This window comes from Abramis brama, assembly GCF_963993115.1.
Source record: "Abramis brama genome assembly, chromosome: 23".
Lineage (NCBI taxonomy): Eukaryota > Metazoa > Chordata > Actinopteri > Cypriniformes > Leuciscidae > Abramis > Abramis brama.
The window spans coordinates 18,082,040-18,106,809 of NC_139985.1; the positions used below are offsets into that span (position 1 = coordinate 18,082,040).

Here is a 24,770-nt window from a genome sequence, read left to right on the forward strand (position 1 = left end):
GTGATATTTAAACTGTATTATTATTAAATATTGTTACATATCTTGTTCCTGCTTTATACATTTTAACCAGTGCTAATTTAAATAAAATGAATGAATATAAATGGATGAATAAACAAAAATGTTGCCCAATTGTTATTTTCTTTATTTGTCTTTATTTTTTATATTTTACAATGAATGGTTAGTTACCTTCACATAATTAGAAATGGGTGTCTCAACTGTACCATGCACTGTCTCAACTGTACCACATATTGGTACAGTTGAGACAAAGTTGAGACAAAAAGCACCTTATTTTTATGAGCTGATTGTGGAAAATATAAACTACTTGTGGGTATTATTGATTGATAATATCTTAGTCTACAAGCTAATGTAATGTCATGTGACGTGTCATGTGGAAATTCACTTCTTTTCAATGTCTATTTTTGTGTGAAAAATCAAAACGCAAAAAGTGTCTCAACTGTACTCAGTCTACTCTACAGTGCGACTTTCAGATCCCACCGCATTGACGGCATCAGCCAAACTCTCCCACTCATATTTTTTCCTTTTGTTATTAATTCCGGAGGACAAAGTAAAAAAAAAAAAAAAAAAAATTCAGTTTCTACCTCCGATAGTAGCACCTCCAATTCACTTTCTGTAAAGTTTCGTTTCTTGACACTATTTTCTTACTGCTTTCTTTTGCCAAAGTGGACTCATTACCATATTTAAATTAGTTTAATTAAGGGAGGAGACTGGGTGGGGCGTTGTGCTCGTGCATGTGCGCTCAATTTTACGTTAACTGGGATGTACAAAGAGAATATGCGTGGGATCCTTCGTACACAGAGATTCATACATCTGGGTTTTTTTGTGCGTACGCACATTTACAGCTTTGTCCGTACGCAATGTTTTAGTATGAATTCAATGCAAGTCTTTATACATGAGGCCCCAGGTCAGGAAGCAGACAGACTGGCTTAACCGACTGTCTGCTAGCGGCCTCGCGTCATCAAGGTCAGATAAATCCTATCACATAGAGCCTCTTTCACCTAGATATCATCATATAGAGACTGTGTCTGTTCCCCGAATCCAAACCATCTAAGGTTAAAAATTTAACTGATGTTCAACAAATAAAAAACATATATAATACAGATGAGCAAATGCTAAAGCTTGGGTTGCTGAATATTCGATCCCTTACTCCAAAAGCACTCATTGTTGATATGATTTCAGATAATAACCTATATGTGCTGTGTTTGACAGAAACCTGGCTAAAACCAAACGATTACATTACTTTAAATGAGTCCACCCCACAAGATTACTGTTATAAACATGAACCTGGTCTGAAACGCAAAGGGGGAGGTGTTGCTGTAATTTATAGTAATATTTTCAAAACCACTAAGAAATCAAGTTTTAAATACACTTCTTTTGAAGTGTTGGTGCTTAATGTAAAAATATATAGTGTAAACGATAAATCACGTTTGAGATTTGTGCTGGCTACTGTATACAGGCCACCAGGGCACCATAAAGATTTTATCAAAGAATTTGCTGACTTTCTATCAGAATTAATATTGACTGCAGATAAAGTACTAATTGTTGGTGATTTTAATATGCACATAGATAATGAAAAAGATGCACTGGGACTGGCATTTAAAGACATTGTAAACTTTATTGGAGTTAGACAACATGTGTCAGGACCTACTCATTGTCGTAATCATACTCTAGATCTAATATTATCACATGGAATAGATGTTGATGCCGTTGAAATTCTGCAGCAGAGCGATGACATCTCAGATCATTATCTAGTCTTGTGTAAATTACATTTAGCCAAGGCTGCAAAGCCGACTCCGTGTTATAAATATGTTAGACCTATCACTTCTGCCACTAAATATTGCTTTATCAATAATCTTCCTAATCAGTTTCATCATCTCAGCATCCTGGATAGCTTAAAAGAACTTGATATTGCAACAGAAATTTAACTCTCTCTTTTCCAGCACTTTAGACACAGTTGCTCCGTTGCGCTCAAAGAAGATTAAAGAAAATAGTCCAACGCCGTGGTACAACGAGCACACTCGGGCCCTTAAGAGAGCAGCCAGAAAAATGGAGCGCAACTGGAAGAAAACAAAACTAGAGGTATTTCGGATTTCATGGAAGGAGAGCTCGATTACTTACAGAGAGGCTTTAAAAGCTGCTAGATCTGCTTATTTTTCAACCCTATTAGAAGAAAATAAACATAATCCTAGGTATTTATTTGAAACAGTGGCTAAACTAACGAAAAAGAAAGCTTCAAGCTCAGAAGTTTCCAAGCAGCATAGCAGTAATGACTTTATGAACTTCTTCACTTGTAAGATTGATAATATCAGGGACAAAATGATAACTATGCAACCGTCTACTACAGTATCGCATCAGGGAGTGCATTTTAGTCTCCCTGAGGAAAAATTTGATTCATTCATTGCTATAGGAGAGGAAGAATTTTGCAAACTCGTTAATTCATCTAAATCGACAACATGTATGTTAGACCCTATACCGACTAAGCTACTGAAAGAGATGCTTCCAGAGGTCATCGATCCTCTTCTTACTATCATTAATTCGTCTTTGTCTCGATACGTACCAAAAACTTTTAAGCTGGCTATGATTAAACCGCATGTTAAAAAAACGCAACTTGATCCTACAGAATTAGTCAATTACAGGCCGATCTCAAATCTACCTTTTCTGTCAAAGATATTAGAAAAAGCAGTATCCTCACAACTGTGTTCCTTTCTTGAAAGAAATGATATCTGCGAGGATTTAGACCATACCATAGTACCGAGACAGCTCTCGTTTAGAGTCACAAATGATTTGCTCTTATTATCCGATCGTGGTTGTATCTCTCTATTAGTGTTACTTGATCTTAGTGCTGCATTTGACAGCATTGACCACAACATTCTTTTAAATAGACTAGAAAACTATGTTGGCATTAGTGGAATTGCACTAGCATGGTTTAAATCATACTTATCTGACCGTTATCAGTTTGTAGCAGTAAATGAAGAGATGTCTTATCAATTACAAGTTCAGTATGGCGTACCACAAGGCTCAGTACTAGGACCGCTGCTGTTCACTCAGTGCATGCTACCATTAGAAGATATCATTAGGAAACATGGAATTAGCTTTCACTGTTATGCTGACGATACTCAGCTGTATATTTTCAAAACCTAACGAAACTTACCAATTCACAAAATTAACGGAATGCATAACTGATATAAAAAATTGGATGACTAGTAATTTCCTACTTCTAAATTCTGAAAAAACAGAGATTCTAATTATTGGGCAAAAAAACTCCCAAACGTAATAATCTAGAATACTGTCTAACACTTGATGGCTGCTCTGTTAAGTCTTCGTCGTCGGTTAGGAACCTGGGGGTGCTCTTTGATACCAATCTTTCATTTGAAAGTCACGTGTCTAGTATCTGTAAAACCGCATTTTTCCATCTTAAAAATATATCTAAATTACGCCATATGCTCTCATTGACAAATGCGGAACAATTAGTTCATGCGTTCATGACCTCAAGGCTAGATTATTGTAATGTTCTACTGGGTGGTTGCCCTGCACGCTTAATAAACAAACTACAGCTAGTTCAAAACGCAGCAGCTCGAGTTCTTACCAGAACCAGGAAGTATGACCATATTAGCCCGGTTCTGTCAACACTGCATTGGCTGCCTATTAAACATCGCATAAATGTTTAAATATTGCTGATTACTTACAAAGCACTAAATGGTTTAGCTCCCCAGTACTTAAGCGAGCTCTTAACACATTATAGTCCTTCACGTCTATTGCGAACTCAAAATTCCGGCCAGTTAATAATACCTAGAATATCAAAATCGACTGCTGGCGGTAGATCCTTTTCCTATTTAGCACCAAAACTTTGGAACAGTCTTCCTAACATTGTCCGGGAAGCAGATTAAAGATTAAAGACACATCTCTTTGACCTAGCATTCACATAATACATTATAGACTTCTATAATTCAATGTTAGGCTGCATAGATTAGGTCAGCCGGAACCGGGAACACTTCCCATAAATCCTGATGTACTCGTTACATCATAAGAAGAATGGCATCTACGCTAATTTTAGTGTCTTTGTTTATCCCGAGGTTTTCCCGCAGCCTGTCGGATCCAGGCTGTATCCAGATCTGACGAAGGACTTTCGCCTGGACCCGATGACAACGCAGTGCTGAAGTGCCAACTAGTCTCTCCCTATGGAGGATCCCTTTACCACTCTACAGATAAAGCGTCAGGAAAATTCGTTTCGCATACCTACCCCGAAGTGACAAAATAATATAAAATTCTGTATCAAAATTTATAAGGAAAGACCAGTACTTTGTTTAGGCTTGGTCTGTAGGGAATTACAAACCTACGCACATATATTCATACGCACATAACTATAGAACCAGTTCTTAATGCGCATGTGAACGCCATCAGCGTTTATCACAGGTTCGCGTTTAAAGTCTGTGTAGAGAGAATGGTGTCGTCTTAGCGGCCCCTAATTTAATAACAAATGATCGTTGCGACGGAAGCGAATCAATCAAAACTAACTTAAGCTGAAAAATAACTTTATTAAAGAACCTATAATAAAGCCAAAACAATCTCTGTTACCTTAAATTATACGTTTATCTCTGTAAAGCTGCTTTGAAACAATCTACATGGTTAAAAGCACTATATAAATGAAGATGACTTGACTTGACTGAGAGATGCTGGTGTCCAGGAACCTGAATGACTCCACAGTGCTGCTCATGATGGTGAGTGTGGGAGTGCTGAGGGGTTTCTCCTGAAGTCCACTATCGTCTCCACTGTTTTGAGCGTTTTCATTAAAGGTTGTTACGACTGCACCAGACAGCCAGCTGTTCAGCCTCCAGTCTTTAAGCAGACTCGTCACCGCATTGGATGAGGCCGATGACTGCGATGTCATCTGAAAATTTCAGGAACTTGACAGAGGGGTCTTTTGCAGTGCAGTCGTTCATGTACAGGGAGAAGAGAAGTGGAGAGAGATCGCAACCCTGGGGAGCACCAGAGCTGATAGTGAGGGTCCTGGATGTGAGTTTCCCCAGCTGCTGCCTGTCTATGCAGGAAACTGTCCGACAGATTGGGGTTGGCATGAAGAGCTGGGTCAGTTTGGCTGAGAGAAGATCAGGCATGATGATACTGAAGGCCGAATTGAAGTGCACAAATAAGATCCTTGCATAATGTTGCAGGATGCAGTGCAGTCTCAATTTGAGTGTATCATCCACAGACCTGTTTGCTCTGTAAGCAAACTGAAGGGGATCCAGCATGGGTCCAGTGATGTCCTTCAGGTGGGTCAACACCAGTCTCTCAAATGAGAGCGACAGGTCTGTAGTCATTAAGTCCAGTGATTTTTTGTTGTTGTTGATTTTTTTTTAAACGTACAGTATGGGATTTTTTCTCCACTAGGGGTCGCTAACCTATTTACAATAACAAAGGCGTAGTTTGATGACGCAGCATTTGCTAAGAATTATGGATCTTGTCGTCAACGTCAAGCCGACCGATCTAATAATGTTTATGGATGACTGAATACATCAATGTTTTTATCATGACTGTGATATGAAGCAGTTTGGGATTGCTAAGAGACAGCTATCAGCAACACACGCGACGCGAGTCCCGCGGATATAAAAGGAATATGGACATTTCATTCTACCGAATTACACACAAGTGCAGAATTACAACTCACAGGTCAGTTTATTAGACAAATAAAACTTGTGAGGTAAGTTAACGCAGCGCTGTTTCACTTGGTCTAACATTAACACACTAGCACACTAAACTGCATTTCAGTGTATTGAAATGTATGTGTTAGTTTGTCTGTATGAGACTAGCAGTAAGCTAGATCAACATTAGAATAACATAGATCATATTCTAACATTTTATCATTGTTGAACTATATAACATTGATTAGTTTTATGTAAATGTGCTCACCTGTTTAATAAAGTACATGTAGGAGCGGTCGAAGTCTCGGACGTGGAGCTCTCGTTTATATACTGTCTATGGGAGCTCTCGGCATCTCGAAAACACCGTGCTGATATTGATTCTCGTTTTAGTTCTCCTTTTTTATCCAAAGTCTGCTTGCCATGGTCCATAATGTTTGAACGAAACAACAACAGCGTGCAGATAGACATTGCGAACTACACAGTTGTCTGCGTCTGTCGCCTTGGTTACTATCAGAGGGCTCTGGTTCATAGCTCTGGTTGCCATGGCAGCACGAGCGGAAACCAGGGACAACGCGGATATGACGCCACTGACTGCGACAAAACGGAAATAAAGAAACGTGCCGTGTCTTCGAATTAAATTAAAATTTCTCCTGGTTTGAAAGTTGTTGGAAACAGTCGAGATAATGTAAGTACACAACAAAAAAATATATATAACATAGATATAGTGATTTTTGCTATTTTTAAAGCAAAAAAGTTACATATTGTGCCTTTAACTAACATGAAAAACTACAGTTGCACTTAAACTGGGGCCTTTCCTTATTTAATTGTGTGTAAAACCAGCAGCTGCTGCCATTATGAAGGACACTGAAAACCTTTAGGGTGTATGTCACTCTATATAAAATATCACAGAACGTCAGATTAAAGACAAACCAGTCCATTCACCTCTGGTAGTTGTGTTTCGAAATTGTAAGCTTGTAGCTGGTCAACAACCTGCAATATTTCAGCAACCAACTTGACCACCAGAAGCCGATTAAACCAGCTGATGTGAATGGTTTTTTGATCCGTCTAGATACTATAGCAATTTGGACCCAATGGGTCAATGTTTTGCTGCTTAGCATGTTACAGTTAGCCCCATCTGGTAGACACATAACCACTGTACCATCTGAACCTAAAAAACATCTTTCTTCATTGATGGCAATTTCACGAGTTCACACTTACAAATAAGTCAGATCGAATAAAAGCGTATTTGGCGTGCTGTCCGAGGAGAGGGCTCCGGGCTCAGTATTTGGCCCGAACCCAGAGTACTCCCCCCGTATTCCTGGCTGTAAAAGAATGAGCCAAGAGTGAGGAGTCGGGGTGGTGGAGGGATGCTGAAAAACTGTCAAGGAATGTTAGGTGAGTTGACAGAGTGAATATATATATGCTTCTTCTCATGCTGATAGGGTAGACATAGTAATTGTTTGATGACAAGTAGATTGGATTGATTATTTGAATGTGCTCCCCCGAACTTTGTTTATAAAACATCAAATACACTGACAACAATGGAAAATGGATTTTCAATGGTTCAATTTAACCTGCTTCAAAAGACAAAATGAATGACTGTCACATAGCATCACCTGGTGGCTAAATACCTCATGGCATCAGGCACACCCATATACACAGCCACTGCAACTCAGCGCCTCTGATTCACAAAAATTTTACACATTCTGAATTTATATTACAAGCACCTTTTTTCTGTCCTCAGACTTGAGATTGATTTTCAGTTCCATTCACTTGTTTGTTTCTCATTATTTATGTCTGAGTAGTTGTTTGATCGTAGTTTAGAGGAAGCGTTTTTTAAATCCAAGCACTCCCATTGAGTTGCACCCACCTTAAATCCAACAATGAATCACTGCGACACCTCAAGTTCACACTGGTCTATGATCAATGTCTGTTCACACTGAAATGTGTCATGTTTTTTTCTGCTGACACCTATTTAACGGAATAGTTCACCTAAAAATGATTTTGTCATCCTTTACTCAAACCAATATGAGAAATGCTGATGAATGAAACCCCCCTTTCTCTTAAACATATCATGTTGTAGATCAAGACAACGGTTTTTCTTGGTAAGCTCACTGAAAGACTTTTTACATTTTCAACTTTCTTTAGTGTGTAATGTTGCTGTTTGACCAATGCAAAATTACAAAGCACAAAGTCACTCCAAAGGGAGTTATTCTCTATATCAGTAAACACATCACAATATTCCTCATTTAAATAATTCCCACCCTAGACATACACAAAAAAAAGGTGAGGCCTGGTTGAGTTGCGTTAGTAGTGTTGTCGCCATGTCCCAGATACCCTGAAACAATGTTAATGGTAAGGGGCGTGACACGGTCCGAAACATTAAACTAAACAGAGTGTTACTGACAGACTGGGAATTATATATAGGTGCTTCAACAATGCAAAATATGTGAAAAATAGTGTGTTTTTGAACATTCAAGCATGAAAACCTGTTAGACCCCAAAACTCATAAGACACATAATATGGCCTCTTTAATAAGATCTTACCAGAAAAAGTTGTGGAATTTTATTTTTACATTTAAAATGCCTTGTGTATTTTTAAATATATTTTATTTTTAATCAGGGACTGTAAAAGTTAGTTTGTTCTACGTTTTCTTTCTGAAGTAGTTTTGTATGATGAACTCCTGTTCACATCCATTAAAATGTATGCAGTTTCAGGGCTGACATGCATGAAATCAGGTGGCCAGTGCCAACATTCCTCCTTTTTTCCACAGAAGAAAAGTCATAGAAGTTTGGAATGACATGAGGGTGACATTTTTTTCTTTTTAATAGCTAACAATGTCCTTACAAAATCATTGACGGTTTTTCTGAGCATAACCCTGAAGCTGAAATGTTGCTTGCAAAATTAAAATGTTCTTCAAAACATGTCAAAATCACAGTGTCTAGCACAGGTTATGTCATAAGATACGCCACCTCTTTTAAGTGTAGATATCTTTACAGTCATCTAAATCTTATTTCTTTATGGTGTCGCAGGAATGTACCTGGGCCCTCGTAACATAAGATACGTCAAGATGAGAAGATATATATCTGGTAAAGCAGCATTCTGAAGTATAACCCTTATGTTTTTTGTTTGTTTGTTTGTTTGTTCGTTTTTAATAAAAGGGAATGGTTATCATTTTAAAAAAAAAACTTTTTAAACTGTTTTATATATTTATGATGTATCATATTGCATGTGCTTTTTTAGCATGTAAGCTGGATGGTAACAAAATACAGTACATTTATATGGTAAATAGATAATAATATTCACATTTGTCTTATAGAGAAAGAAAAGAAGATGAAAAGAAGATTTTTTTTTTTACTTTATAATGGTACAGAAGTAGATTAGAGTAAACCAACAGGTTCAGATGATGACAAGTTGTTATCAGTTTGAACGTCATGAACTTCTGGTGTGAAACCAAACCACACATTCCACACACCCTCCCCATAAAAAGAAACACACATGCTTATTTACCTTTTGAGGTAAACGACATACTAGTGTTGGCACACACAGTCAGATGCTCAGATGTTTATGTCATTTGAGAGACTGGTGTTGGCCCAGTATTAAGGCTGAGTGGATTATTGCCCCCTGTCCAACCACTAAAATCTTTACACCTCCAGAGTGAGAAAAAGGACTAAGAAAATCCCTTTGGTCCCCACATTTTTCTCTTTGAACTGTTGTCCTCTGGCCAGCGCTACAGAGCACTGAGCACCAGAACAGCTTCTTCCCTCAAGCTATATTCAGTTGGAACAATTAATACTCTTAATTGGTCATTATCTCTCATAACTGGCCCCCTTTTTTTGTTGTATAAAACATATGTCAGAATTGTACATCTGTAAAATAACTTTATAACTGACCTAAATAACTCAAACTTTACACTTGTAAATAACAGTCTGTACAGTCTTATACCTATTATATATATATTTCTGTATTTCTATTACTGTACTGGATTATATTTAAATTAAAATAATAATATTAAAGGAGCCGTATGTAAGATTGTGGCCAAAACTGGTACTGCAATAACTTTCAAATTACTGTAGAGCAGTGTATCCCCTCCCCCTCCCCCCTGACTCGAGGTTGCCAGATAGGCTGCAGGATCCAGCAGGAACGTATGCTGCTACGTAGCTGTGGTAACTAGAGCAGAGCTGGCAACCCGGATGCCGAAACACTACTGAATTCGTGATTGGTAGATAGGTGGAGGGTGGCGCTTCAGGCCAAAACACAAGATGACAACATCAACATCAGTTGAGGGCTGCAACTTCACTTTTTAAATGACAATATCCTGGCCGGACTACTGTTGTCAGTGATATAAGTATTTGAAATGAACATGATTTATTAATGTCTAGTGACATATCAGGGCCATTTTATGATTAATTGAAATACATTTCTTACATACAGCTCCTTTAATGTGTTTAATTGCCTAATTTGTATGTCTGCTCTATGTCTGTACTTTCTTCTGCACTGGAAGCTCCAAGACAAAATCCTTGTGGGTGTAACATACTTTCTGTTTTTACATAAAGTTTGTCATTTTATGAAGATACTGTCATAAAATCTTGATTCCATAAAATTTGGCATTGGTAACCAAAAACATGATTTTACTTGATACATCCACACCACTAGGCGCCAGTAAGTCCAAGACGAACACCATATCTGTCAGTGTAAAAAAATTGTGCATAAATATGGCCTGCCTAAATATGTGTAAATATTATTTTTTATGTTTTTTAGTGTTAAGAGGAAAGGTGTTTATTCAACTCGACAATGAGCACAATTATTAATAAATATTATACACTATTCTTATTATTCTTGTCATTTCAAAGTGCTCATAAAGATTTAAATACAGGGTGTGTAAAATTTGCCTCTGATAATTTTGTATTGCCCCTCCAGTTCTATCATTTGATTCCCTACAACTGAGTGTGTTTATTTTAGATACGCATTTGGTTTTCAGAGGAAATGTTATGATAAGAATCCTTGATCATTCGGTCCAGGACAGGAAATGTCACATTTTGACTTTAAACAGCACAAAAAATGTTGATGCTCAGGTTCTAGAGGGCAATTTAACTGCTCACCTGTTCATTGGAAATGAATGTCCTCTCCCCTCCCCCGTCAGGGGCAAGTATTTAAAGATTTCTTTGAATCTGACAAAGTCACAGCCAAGCATTTACTTTTGTGTCTTGTCCTCTACTTCTACATTTGAGACCTTGTCTAGGACAGAACTATGTCTTTCCCCTCTAATTCCAGAACCACCAGTGTTTATGGAGGTGCCGGTGGTCGAGGAACCCGGATATCCTCGTCCCCTGCTGGGTTTCTTTACTCTTCTCCAAGGAGTTTCAACCTGGGTGATGCTTTAGACTCGTCCGGTGACGAGAAGGCCACCATGCAGAATTTGAATAACCGCCTGGCCTCTTACCTAGAGAAGGTGCGCTCACTGGAGAAGGCCAACGCTGATCTGGAACATAACATCAGGGAATGGTATGACAGTCGCACTGATGTCACATTCGACCACTCCAGTTTCCAGGACACCATCAAGGACCTGAGAAACGAGGTGAGTTGAGTGGAGTGGGGATCTCAGGGTCAGAGTGGATCACCTGACATGCTATTTGAGACATGATAATGGATGCAGACATGGCATTAGTGATATAATATACAATAATAAATATTAAGAACTCAAACTTAAAAAATGTCTGAATTTTAAGTTGAAGTAGGCCTATTCAAATTGCTAAATTGCAGTTTAACTGCTTCTATTGTTCTCATTTGTAAGTCACTTTGGATAAAAGCGTCTGCTAAATGAATGAATGTAAATGTAAACCTAAAACTGAAATAAAAATAAATTAAAGCTAAATAGGAACCTAAAAAAAATATATAGATAACATTATTACAATTACTAAAATGTTCATTATTAAGACTAATTGACAAGTCAGGGTCAGGGTTAGGGTTGTGGGTGTGATGGGATCTAGACCAGTGTTTCTCAACTGGTAGGTCGCACGCAAGTTTTAAGTGGTCACGGAGTGAGTAGTCAAAGAAACAACAACAACAAACTTAATTCTATGTTTATTGATGCGAAACTTTTATTTTGAAAGACGTGCGTAAAAGCAAAATCATGGAATGCAACGTTGTCATGTTAGGGTAAAATTAGGGTAACATGGGATCAGATCCACAATACGATGACAAGAATTTTTTTCTCCTGGCCATAATGGATGGCACAAAATATCATCTCAGCACTTTTGATGAATGGCTACGCTTTTTATAATTTGTAGGGGATTTGTGGAGTATAAGTTATATATTAAGTTTTTTTCAAACTCCCTCCCCCAACTCCACCCAACCGAACCTTTAATCAATCTGGCTTTTTATTTTGTTTTTCTGTACAAGTCACTACATTGCAAGCATTTTCTATCATGTATTTGTATTTCCACAACTCATGTAATTGAGAATTGTAATTATGTATGCATATACTGTTCTGTACCCCAGGGGGGTTTGACTTGCTGCTCTCAGTTTTGCCCAGAACAGAACCATACCGCCAACACTAACTGTATGCTATAATTGTAATACATTTGTATACTTGGCGAAGTGGTCCTGCTGAAAAAGATTGAACACATTTTGTTGTCATATTTGGCTTTTGTTCCACATGCTGTGGTTGTACTGAATTCCACAGATACCAAAAACTAGTTTTAAAAATAAAATGACTCCAGGTGCCAGGCTGTTTATTGTGCAATTAGACTAGTCTGTTTTTTCTTCTCGTTTGGAATTCAGTGTTCTGGGGGCGTATTTTCTGCAACCTTCTTAAAAGACTGACATCTTTGACACCTTCTATTTGTGTAATCATCTGTATAATACCTTTTTTTTTAAATGGCAGATTCAAACAATTTCCGTAGACAATGCCTCAATCGTCCTGGCTGTGGACAATGCCAAACTGGCTGCTGAAGACTTCAAACTAAAGTGAGAAACTAAATTGACATCTTGCGAATGATTGATTTAATTGGTCATTTACTGGCTTTTAATTTTGTGAACCATCGCCTCAGGTATGAGAATGAGCTCGCTATGAGAAGGGCCATGGATGCTGACATCGCCAATCTGAGGAAAATTCTGGATGAGTTTAGCTTGAGTCGGTCGGATCTGGAGATGCAGATTGAGGCTCTGAAGGAGGAGCTCATCATGCTGAATAGAAACCATGAGGAGGTACAATAGATGACACACATTTCCCATCTTAACCTGTCTCATTGAAGAATCTTCAGTTGGGTTATGCCTGTTCTGCCACTTATTTTTGTAAAAATTCTTATTTCATTTAATTAAAATGGACAGAACACAGTCGATTGGTGTTCCGTTCCATAGTGTATTATTATATTCTAAAGCAGCACATTCTAGCTTGTAAACAGCAATGATATATCCATGACAGGATTTCTATTCAGGGCTTTGCCCATGAGACTGGCCATTCAGATATTCCACCCACAAATTGATTCCTGTTTTAAGCTGTTCAAAGCTGTTATATAAGCCCAACATTTCCACTGAACTGTATACAGTAAATATCACCATGGTGGTTATGTGGTATGGGGGTGTGATTAAGACCAAATAAAGCATAGCTTGCAAGCTAACCGGTTACCCTGCATATGGCTAGCTGATTAGCCTGCTAGCTTAGCATATACAAGTTACACTACTTCACCACCATGATTTATCCTAATTACTACTATAGCCTAGCTACCACTGCTACAAATGAATTACTATTTTTATATCTAGAAGAAGATATTGCATAAGGTGATGCATTTTGAACTGCTACCAATACTGCACAGCATTTTCAGTCGTTTTGTTGCTGCAAATCGCGGCAGGTGTAAACACCCCATAGACAACATACTCAGTTTCTGCAAGAGGACCGTCTCTAAGACCATTGTGCTGCTCTGTGCCAAGATTTGTAAGTCAATATGGAAACATATAAGGATTCTGTTTCATATACGGGTTCATTCCTGAAAGGCCCATTTAATTCAAAAGTAAAGACATGGATCTTCTCTCAGTGTGAGATTCCACCACTCCTCACATTCCAACCTTCCCACAAACAGACGGGTACACACCCTGGTACACACTGAACACAGGGCAGCTAAAACCTGTGGAAGGGCTGGAACTGATATCCAAATATAAAATTACCTCATATTGAAAAGTGACACACACACTTCAAATACCATATACAGTTAATATATATAAAAAGTGATACGTTTCCAGGAAGTTTCTCATGTTCAGCCATGCTGCTTTTTTATCACAAATACAGTAAATTGTAAAATTATTTTATTTCTATTTTATTTTATTTTATTCCCTGTAATGACAAAGATGAATTTTTAGAAGATGTTTATTTTTGTACTCAAGAAACCTTTATTATTATTATGATTATTATCACAGCTGAAAATGGTTGTGCTGCTTGTGGAAACCATGATAGGCTATAGTGGTTTTTCTTTAAAGGATTTTTTTGATAAACATAAAATTGAAAGAACAGCGTTTATTTGAAATAGAAGTATTTTTGTAAAATTACAAAAATGTCTTTGTTGTCATCGATTTTAAAATCATAGTGATCCCAAACTTTTCAACATTTCATGTACAAGTTTTCTAAACTTTATCTAGATGGAAAGAAAGTCTGTTTAAAGTATTTTATTTTGATATCTTTTGCTTAAAAACAATTGAAAGGCACATTATGAAAATGAGAGGTTAGGTCACTATGCGTAAGCATTCATTTTAGAGATCGCAGTTTCCACACCAAAACACACAGGGTCATTTAAGAGTGTTCCTTCCTTCCTTCAATTTTTCTTTTTTCCTCTAGTTCTTCTGCTGCCAGCTCTGCTGGGGATTTTCCGTGCCATTACATCATTTTAAACTAAACAGTAATCTCACTAGGCCTCTTCTGGGTCTACGAAAGGTCATCATTCATGTATAAACACAACTAGGCGCACATATAAACCTAAAAAACTCTTTTAAAACATCCTAACTGGTAAAATTATTTTGTAATAAACAGAATCAACAAGGGAAAACTACACTTTCTCCTGAAATCGCTCAGACATGTTTGGGATTAAAAGACTAGGCTTAACCCACCACTCCCACTTTTTTTTATTCCCATTAAATCTATTAATTAATTAATACCATGTCTGCATCATAATACAATCCATCTCTGTCTCTGTGCCAGATCACATACTGTTTGATATGTGTTTTCACAGGAGATGTCCCAGGCTGGTGTCGAGGTTGGAGTTCAGGTGAACGTTTGTGTGGATGCAGCGCCCTCTATGGACCTGAACCAGGCCATCGACGAGATCAGACTACACTATGAGACCATGACTGAGAAAAACCGTCAGGAGCTGGAGTCCTGGTATGAAAGCAAGGTGAAGTTAAAACCACAAATGCATTTGTTCTTGAGTAAATTCATTATTATGATTAATTATTATTTTGGGGGAATTGTACCATGCTTGATGACTATAAAAACTGAATACCTGCACTTTTACTCAACTACAATTCCAAGGAAATAATCTTATTTGGTATGCATTCAAATTACAATGTAGATTACATATTTAGCAGGTCATAATGACTTTAAATGACTTCTTATTAGGAAAAAGGGCATAATTTTAATCCTTTAAATACTTTAATTTTGACACAAAATAACTGATTTCAGTTTTAATCGCATAGCTCATCTGTGATTAAAAGGATAGTTCACCCAAAAATGAATTATTCTTTTTTCTTCAATGAAATAAGAATTTCTTTCTTCTGCTGAACCCAAAATAAGTTATTTTGAAGAATATGGGTAACCAAACAGTTGATTTGGTTGGCCCCAATGACTTCCATAGTGTGGAAAAAAAATACTATGGAAGTCAATAGGGCCCATCAACTGTTTGTATACCGACATTATTCAAAATATCTTCTTTTGTGTTCAGCAAAAGAAAAAAATTCACACAGGTTTGGAACAACTTGATGGTGAGTAAATGATGACAGAATTTTCATTTTTGGGTGAACTATACCATTAAAAGAATAAAATATTATTTCATAGTGGGATGCTAGGATGCGTGTGATGTCTAGTTGTTGATTTTGTTGGTGTTAACTACAGATCACCACAGTGCAACAGGAGGTGGTCACACATAATGAAGAGCTTCAGAACAGCAGAACAGAGCTGAAGGAGTTGACAAGCTCCTTCCAAAGATTACAGATAGAACTGCAGACCCATCAGAGCACGGTAAACCTACACACCCTTACAAACACATTAATTTTTATAGCAAAAAACTGAGTTGTAGTTTAAAATGAAGAAGCACTGCAGAAAAAGTTCTGTGGCAACATGTCTAGGCAGAACATGTGTGCCAGGCTGTTTTTTTTCTTTTTTTTTTTCCTTGAGCTCCAGCCTCTCCCCCTCTAGTTCACCAACCAGCACTCTGCCAGCTTTAAGACTTTAAGAGCAGTCAGGGGAAATGTCCTGTAATTTCCTATGCTTACACATTTAGAAGAACAAAAGATAGACTGTTTAAATAGAAGATACCGTCTCAAAAGTGTATTAGCACTGTTTGTATATAATTCTGCCCTAATAACATCAATCACTGTGTGTGCACAGCAAAATAAATATAATTAAATAATTTATAAATATATATATATAAATATATTATGCATAATAGTATATAAAATACAAATATATAATATAATATAATATAGGCTAATATAATATAATAATAAAATACAACATAATATAATATAATTTAATATAACATAATATATCAAATATATGATGTATTTAATGGTATTATATATTTAATTATTTATATATAAATTTATATATGACTATCCACAGAGGTCAGCTCTTGTCGGGGAACTGGAGGGCACACAGGCCCGTTACGGGGACCAGTTGGCTAGGCTTCAGGTCACTGTCACAGGCCTGGAGGACCAGCTTAGTCAATTTCATGCTAATATTGGCAACAACAAACAAGACTACGAAACGTTGCTGGACATAAAGAGCAGATTGGTGCGTGAGATCGCTGAGTACAGGAGACTGCTGGATGGAGATGAAAGGTGCTGCTTGTGGAATTCATTTCTTAATTTTGATATCTTGTGATTTAGTGCATAGACTGATTTAGAAGTTAGAAAGCTTTAATGACACCATCTCTCTCTCTCTCTCTCTCTCTCTCTCTCTTGTTTTTACAGAGAGTCCCACAGTAAGTGACTATTTTACATAAATTATAATTTTTTTTGTATAAATGTATTGCATGAAGCTTTGTAGTGCACTGCTAACTGACTCTCACTGTCTGTTTTTAGAAGTTGTCACCAAAATGACCACAGTGGTGGAAACTGTTGTGAATGGGAAGGTTGTAGAGAGCACCGAGACCTTGGATATTAATGAGAAAAATGACTAATCTGCTCAAAAACACATTGACTTCAACTGTAAACGTCACATGTCTTATAATGCCTTACTGTAATGCACAATTACACAATTAATGAAGAATTTGGAAGTTTACCTTAGATTGTGAACGTGATTATATGAATGTATTTTATTTTTTCCTGTGCAAACTCTTTCGGCTCTTTGTTTCCCAGTGTTAAATGACAATCAAATATGCCTGATGTACTGCAAGCATCCACAAATCTCAAAATGTATCATAATCTTTTCAGAAATAAAATAGGGATCAAGAAACAATAATTTCATATTGAATTAAAACAGTAAAGAGATTTAACATGAGACAAATCACAGTCGTGTTTCTGCTCCATCAATGATTTTATTCTTAACAATAGTACATGCAGCACAAGGCCTGAAGACAGGTGTAGATGGGCAGTCTTTGATGGTATTTGGTGTTTATTTTGTAGTAGATGACACCACTTTGCCATCAACAATGTCTTCAACAATGGTCTTCACCATGACGGTTTTGGTAGAGCTGCTGCTGCTGCTTCCTCCTCCTCCTCCTCCACTGAAACTAGTAATGGTGGCAAAGAGAGAATATGTTGATGCATGTTCCTCAGAAATAATAAAAACCCAATGACAAACACACACTCATTTTACAGTATCACTATCAATCTTCCGCCACCTCCTACCTGCTTGCTTCTCCATCCATCAGTCTCCTATACTCAGCGATTTCCATCTCCAGTCGGGCCTTGATGTCCAACAGCATTTTGTAATCTTGAGACTGTCTGTCTGTGTCAGCTCTGAGATGAACAATCTGCTCCTCCAAACTTGTTACGTGAGCCTGCAGTTGAGTCAGCTGCATGGAGTACCGAGATTCTGTGTCCCTAAGAGTTCCCTCAAGAGACCCTTTCTGTAAAATAAGAGTGGAGGTGCTGAGTGTTTATTAGTGTAGAGTGGAATATGTATGTTTGGTAAAAAATGGTAGACGTTCAACTTGACGAAAAACTGTATGAACCAGCAAAAGATGGAATTGACATTATTTTCAGGTCTCCCTGAATGGTCAAGATTATCTGATTTGCGGGTTTCAGAGGGGTTTTGGGCACTTGTCGACCTGGCTGCCTACTAAACAAACAGAACACTTTCTTGGCCAGGCTTGGCCAATGCTGGGAGACCAGTTTGCCCAATGTAGCTTAAACCATGCAGCTAAGACCTGCTTAGAATGGTTTAAAATGTTTATTTCAGCATCCATTACCATATTGCTATAGATATATCCCAACACACTCGCACACACTTACTTTACTGAGTTCAGATTGTAACTCGATCTCCAGGCCCTGAAGGGTGCGTCGAAGCTCTGTGATTTCAGACTTGGATATTTGTAGGGTCTCTGTATTGGCCTCAACCTCCTTAATCACCGTCTCTGACTGCAGATAAATAACATTCAGAGTTTAGTCAAGCATCTCTAAAGAATAAAACTTGGTTGTTCTAGTTTTGGCTAGTTCAGAAAAAAAACAGATTTATTTGCCCTCTTCTACCTTGGTTTTGAACCAGGACTCTAGTTCACGTCGGTTTTTGGCAGCGACACCCTCGTACTGCTCACGGATCTCAGCCATCACACGGCTCAGATCTTCCTGAGGAGCCGCGTCCACCTCCACGTTCACTGAACCAGTCATTTGAGAGCGCATGGCTGCCAGTTCCTACAAAGAGAAGAAGAATTCAAGATAATTTATATATATGGCCCCTGAGGCACATTCAGATTTACAGTGCTTCTCAGCCCCACATTTGACTGCCTTGTTAGTTCATTTCATGGCAAGGTCAAAGGAGCATGTCTGTTTTGGCAGATCAAAAGATTGATTTGGACAGGTTTTTCAGTGGTTTACCTCCTCATGGTTCTTCTTGAGGAAGATAATTTCCTCCTTTAAGCCCTCAATCTGCATCTCCAGGTCAGATCTTGACAATGTCAGCTCATCCAGGAGTCTCTTCAGCCCAGCAATATCTGCTTCCACAGACTGACGCATGCCCAACTCATTCTCATACCTGAATGGGTCAAACCAGAGAAGATTATTAGCAACTTTTCACCAAAGTAAGAGCAAAAGAAGTTTCATAAACTGTAGGCTTGGATTTACTTGGTCTTGAAGTCGTCAGCGGCTAATTTTGCGTTATCAATGCCAAGGTAGACTCCTCCATTGACACGGGTGGCATCTTGGATCTGTCAGAGACAAGAGAGGATTCAAACAATTAGGTTTTTGCAAATGCACAGTACATTTAGCTTCCAAATAGACACAAAATGCAAATACTGTCTGAAACACCCATGTAATTGTGCACTTTTATGCTAAATTTTGGGAAGCAACCGTGACATACACATCTGTACAATGCACTCGAATGGCTTTGTTTCATTTTGACATGCGGAAAACTCAATGAGGACATGACCACACCCATCATCCTGCAGCTATGAAATAATGCATTTCTTGTGCAAGAGATGTTGTAAAGTTTTACAGTAGCAGTACCTTATCCTGCAGGTCGTTGATTGTGGCGTAGTAGGCAGAGTAATCTCTTGCAGAAGGCGAGGTTTTGTTCTCCAGAAACTGTCTGATCTTCAGTTCGAGATCTGCATTGGCCTTCTCCAAAGTGCGCACCTTCTCCAGGTAAGATCCCAAACGGTCGTTCAGGTTCTGCATGGTTGCTTTCTCATTGACGGTCACGTTGAGGTCCATATTGCCCCCTCCAGCACCACCACCAAAGCCAAAGCCTGCTCCACCACCAGCGCCACCACCAAAGCCATAACCTGCTCCACCGCCACCACCAGCTGAAAAGGTGCTTGACGCAGAGGAGATACGGACACCTTGGCCTCCTGAACCCCCATACATGCTCCCAGCACGCATGGCGCCTAAGCGGCCACCGCCTCCGATGCCCATCGATGAAGACTGAGACATGTGTCCTAGAGATGCACCCCGCATGGAGCCTCCACCGAAGCCCCCTCCAGAAGACACAAAACTACGGCTGCTGAAGGATGTCATTGCTGGCGAGTGGAGGAGAGAATCTTTTTGCTGGAAGGAGAGGGAATGTGGTTCACAGACGAGGCTGATTGATTTTTATATGTTTGTGAGATGAGGTAAGGGGTGGGTGGAGGTAGAGATGGAGGAGGGGGTGAGGGGACAACATGAACTCAAAACTTCACTCTCCGCCCAACACATGCCCGGAGGCAGAGGATCTGGCAGGTGAAATGACATGCATTGTTGGAATGATCTCTGAGAGCCCAGGGATGTGTGCAAAAGACAAGACATATCTCAAAATATGCATGCCTATATAACTTGACAATGTTTTCACAGGACGTGATTGTTTTGATGTGAGGGATGAGATTTTCCCATGCATGTCTGCATAGTATCTCATGTTACAGCCATACAGCCTGTGTTACAGGCTTCATAACATGTGTGCTGACAGGATGACCTGCGCCTGCCAGCGGGGTTTCCAGGACAACAGAGTGCTGGATGTGATAAACACTTATAAACAGCAAGCTAAAAGCACACAGTGAAATGGTCTCTTGCACGTGGAATGCTGCCAGCTTCCCCAGAACAGACCTCCCTTTGTCTTTTTAAACATGAACAGAACAAAAAAAACAAAAAAAATAGAGAGAGAGAGAAAAATATTTTCCAAAGTGAACTTTTAAATGACTCAAGAGGTATCTGGAGACGTGCTAGCATGGTACCGCTCGTCTTGCGTAACAGTATTTTTCTGAGAGCTTTAAAAATGAGTCAGATATACGCCACTCCAGAAGGCTTTACTTTTATTTCAGGAAAATTCTTGTATGCATAAGAAACTTTCAGTTGAGGGCTGAAGCTTTGCTTTGGAAAGCAAGACCATGAAATTCAACTAATTCAGTTCTATCTTCAGTTAATGAAGCATCATTAAAAAGGCTGCCGCATGAAGTAGTAGTACATTAGAAGAGTAATTGCTAGTTTGAATGCATTTACAAAGGTTACATTGTACTTGGGTATAGCTGTCATTACACAATCAAGTGAAAACAATGCAGTAAGGATAACTGAACACGGATCTAGTGTATGTATCAAGTAATTAATCAATTTTAAGTGAATGTGCCTGCGGTTATAAGGTGATGAATGATGTGAATTTCATTAGATACTGAATGGCAAGATAAATCTGATCCATCTGTTGGTTCCAAACAAGCTCTTACCTGCTTTCCTGCAAGCTCTGCTTTATTCAAATCACAAATTCCAAAAAATTTGGATTACACGATCACCTTGTTACTGCAAGGCTGCTAGCTTTTTGATTTAAAGGAAATATTTATGTGCACGCTTTTATGAGCATGACATGCGAGAGTTAATCTATTAATGAGTTAACAGTAGTCAGCCTCATACTTTCACTGTGGTAATATACTGCCTACAAAAGCAGCAACCCTTACAAAATAGACGTTTATTCAAGTGTGCTATACTTCTTTAAAACAACAACAAAAAAGAAAGTATACTTTCAGTCTACTTTTTACATATACTTCTCAGAAATATACTAAAATCACACTTAAGTATATTTGACTTATACTGTCAGAAAAGTCTAAGTATATTTGGCCTATACTTGTACTCAATCTTTTAATCGAGATTTAGATTTAGTATTGTAAGTATACTTGGCTTAGTTGTGTTTATGCTTTTTTCACATAGTTTTCATATCACATGTTCAAGTTTATATAGTAATGTCAGCTTTGGGGTGGAATAGCTTAAATAAAACGTGTGGAACTGAACATGATCTTCTTTGTACACAGTGATAATAACCCACAGAGAAACAGATACAAATTTGGCTGATTTTATTGACAGTTCTTCCCAGGTGTAAGAGTATTGTAACAGACTTGATTCATACTGGCTTCTGTAATAAGCCATTACCCGAAGATACCATTTTAAATCTCATTACATAACATCAAGCCAAATAGGAAAAGGAGTGTGTGAATTTTTGTGTAGTCCACTGGTAGAGTGGTGGAACTTTTGCAAAACTTTTGCGTTCCTCAGAGAAACTTTGCGTTCACATGCAAAACTTTTATGTTCTCTCACAAAAGTATTGCATTTCCCAGAGTGTGAGAAAAATATGAGATGGGAGGAAAAATTATACTTAAAAGAGTTCTTTGTGAGCAAATGCAAAGTACCTTGGTTTGGCCAGTGGATGCACTGGTTTCTCGGGGAACATAAATATTTGCAATACAATGCAAAAACACTGAAATATTTTTTCATATAATATATATATATATATATATATATATATATATATATATATATATATATATATATATATAACATGTTTTTACATCAACATGTCCCTTTAGAGTAAATTTAAAGTTTCTCAGAACTTTTTTATAAATGAATGCAAAAACATTTAAATATAATAATACTTAATCCATCTTGTTTACTCACTTCTGTTCTCCACACACATTACAGTTCAGACTTCCTTTTCAAAATAGTAGCCACAATACAGTTCACGCATGAACACAACATTTCCACCTTTTTTAAGAACAGAATATTACATCAGAGCTGCATCAACAACACAGACACATCCACACATCAGATCCAGAACAGCACATCAGATCTAAGTGACAAGGTCCTTCAACCACCTTCAAGACCTCATGCCATTTGCTGTAATAATCAGTTAATGTTATGTAAAACCTACAGTCAGATGTTAGCAGTGTCAAATGGCCCAACTATATCCACAGCCACTTTCTGCCATGAACCCTGGTTTCTGCCATGAATCAGGATGTTCTTTCAACCAGAACATCCTGTTCTGTCATTGAGCTGACACATGGCAGGAATGGACAGCATCCACCCCTGGGGCCGGTTGCACCAGCTGTGCGTAAGTTATAACTTAGCCTAGTTTTGATGTAAATAGACACTAAGTTACGACTTTCCCACTTCTAAATATTTTTGCGTTGCACCATTAAACTTAGTTGAAGCATAACTCTACGTATAAACTAAATATTTACGGCAGCCTCCGATCAGGAGTAACGGATGGAATAAAATATCAGACAGACTGAACTGCATAAATAAGCTTTTACCTGACAGACTTCAATTCTTTACACATACAGTGAGGAAAATAAGTATTTGAACACCCTGCTATTTTGCAAGTTCTCCCACTTAGAAATCATGGAGGGGTCTGAAATTGTCATCGTAGGTGCATGTCCACTGTGAGAGGCATAATCTAAAAAAAAAAATCCAGAAATCACAATGTATGATTTTTTAACTATTTATTTGTATGATACAGCTGCAAATAAGTATTTGAACACCTGAGAAAATCAATGTTAATATTTGGTACAGTAGCCTTTGTTTGCAATTACAGAGGTCAAACTTTTCCTGTAGTTTTTCACCAGATTTGCACACACTGCAGGAGGGATTTTGGCCCACTCCTCCACACAGATCTTCTCTAGATCAGTCAGGTTTCTGGGCTGTCGCTGAGAGCTCCCTCCAAAGATTCTCTATTGGGTTTAGGTCTGGAGACTGGCTAGGCCACGCCAGAACCTTGATATGCTTCTTACAGAGCCACTCCTTGGTTATCCTGGCTGTGTGCTTCGGGTCATTGTCATGTTGGAAGACCCAGCCTCGACCCATCTTCAATGCTCTAAATGAGGGAAGGAGGTTGTTCCCCAAAATCTTGCAATACATGGCCCCGGTCATCCTCTCCTTAATACAGTGCAGTCGCCCTGTCCCATGTGCAGAAAAACACCCCCAAAGCATGATGCTACCACCCCCATGCTTCACAGTAGGGATGGTGTTCTTGGGATGGTACTCATCATTCTTCTTCCTCCAAACACGTTTAGTGGAATTATGACCAAAAAGGTCTCATCTGACCACATGACTTTCTCCCATGACTCCTCTGGATCATCCAAATGGTCATTGGCAAACTTAAGACGGGCCTTGACATGTGCTGGTTTAAGCAGGGGAACCTTCCGTGCCATGCATGATTTCAAACCATGACGTCTTAGTGTATTACCAACAGTAACCTTGGAAACGGTGGTCCCAGCTCTTTTCAGGTCATTGACCAGCTCCTCCCGTGTAGTTCTGGGCTGATTTCTCACCTTTCTTAGGATCATTGAGACCCCACGAGGTGAGATCTTGCATGGAGCCCCAGTCCGAGGGAGATTGACAGTCATGTTTAGCTTCTTCCATTTTCTAATGATTGCTCCAACAGTGAACCTTTTTTCACCAAGCTGCTTGGCAATTTCCCCGTAGCCCTTTCCAGCCTTGTGGAGGTGTACAATTTTGTCTCTAGTGTCTTTGGACAGCTCTTTGGTCTTGGCCATGTTAGTAGTTGGATTCTTACTGATTGTATGGGGTGGACAGGTGTCTTTATGCAGCTAAAGACCTCAAACAGGTGCATCTAATTTAGGATAATAAATGGAGTGGAGGTGGACATTTTAAAGGCAGACTAACAGGTCTTTGAGGGTCAGAATTCTAGCTGATACACAGGTGTTCAAATACTTATTTGCAGCTGTATCATACAAATAAATAGTTAAAAAATCATATATTGTGATTTCTGGATTTTTTTTTTTAGATTATGTCTCTCACAGTGGACATGCACCTACGATGACAATTTCAGACCCCTCCATGATTTCCAAGTGGGAGAACTTGCAAAATAGCAGGGTGTTCAAATACTTATTTTCCTCACTGTATATGATTATTTATGCTGACATTTACACTCGCTTACATTTTAAGAGAGAGAACATTATGTGAAAAGATTACCTTGTTAGCGGCTATCTTTAACAC

The 24,770-nt window shown here is 38.4% G+C and overlaps 2 protein-coding genes across 2 annotated transcripts; one reads left to right on the top strand and one right to left on the bottom strand.

Moving 5' to 3' along the window:
- The first annotated feature begins 10,773 nt into the window (after nucleotides 1-10,773).
- On the top strand, nucleotides 10,774-17,690 carry krt98 (keratin 98). The gene is made up of 7 exons (XM_084100457.1): nucleotides 10,774-11,235; nucleotides 12,544-12,626; nucleotides 12,710-12,866; nucleotides 14,879-15,040; nucleotides 15,757-15,882; nucleotides 16,486-16,712; nucleotides 16,947-17,690. The coding sequence occupies exons 1-7, from the start codon at nucleotides 10,909-10,911 to the stop codon at nucleotides 17,026-17,028; spliced, it is 1,164 nt and encodes a 387-aa protein (XP_083956583.1). The 5' UTR covers nucleotides 10,774-10,908; the 3' UTR covers nucleotides 17,029-17,690.
- krt15 (keratin 15) lies at nucleotides 17,382-20,622 on the bottom strand. Its single transcript, XM_084100453.1, has 7 exons — nucleotides 19,530-20,622; nucleotides 19,149-19,231; nucleotides 18,903-19,059; nucleotides 18,558-18,719; nucleotides 18,321-18,446; nucleotides 17,715-17,935; nucleotides 17,382-17,596 (listed from the first exon to the last, which is right to left on the bottom strand). The coding sequence occupies exons 1-7, from the start codon at nucleotides 20,037-20,039 to the stop codon at nucleotides 17,479-17,481; spliced, it is 1,377 nt and encodes a 458-aa protein (XP_083956579.1). The 5' UTR covers nucleotides 20,040-20,622; the 3' UTR covers nucleotides 17,382-17,478.
- Between the last annotated feature and the right edge of the window lie 4,148 nt (nucleotides 20,623-24,770).

Bases quoted from the DNA above. Each gene is read 5' to 3' on its own strand.
- krt98 (XM_084100457.1), top strand. From the start codon at position 10,909: ATGTCTTTCCCCTCTAATTCCAGAACCACCAGTGTTTATGGAGGTGCC. The intron at 15,041-15,756 runs GTGAAGTTAAAA...TGTTAACTACAG, and splicing joins AGTCCTGGTATGAAAGCAAG to ATCACCACAGTGCAACAGGA. The intron at 15,883-16,485 runs GTAAACCTACAC...GACTATCCACAG, and splicing joins TGCAGACCCATCAGAGCACG to AGGTCAGCTCTTGTCGGGGA.
- krt15 (XM_084100453.1), bottom strand. From the start codon at position 20,039: ATGACATCCTTCAGCAGCCGTAGTTTTGTGTCTTCTGGAGGGGGCTTC. The intron at 18,447-18,557 runs GTAGAAGAGGGC...ATTTATCTGCAG, and splicing joins AGTCCTGGTTCAAAACCAAG to TCAGAGACGGTGATTAAGGA. The intron at 17,597-17,714 runs GTAGGAGGTGGC...CACCATTACTAG, and splicing joins ATGGATGGAGAAGCAAGCAG to TTTCAGTGGAGGAGGAGGAG.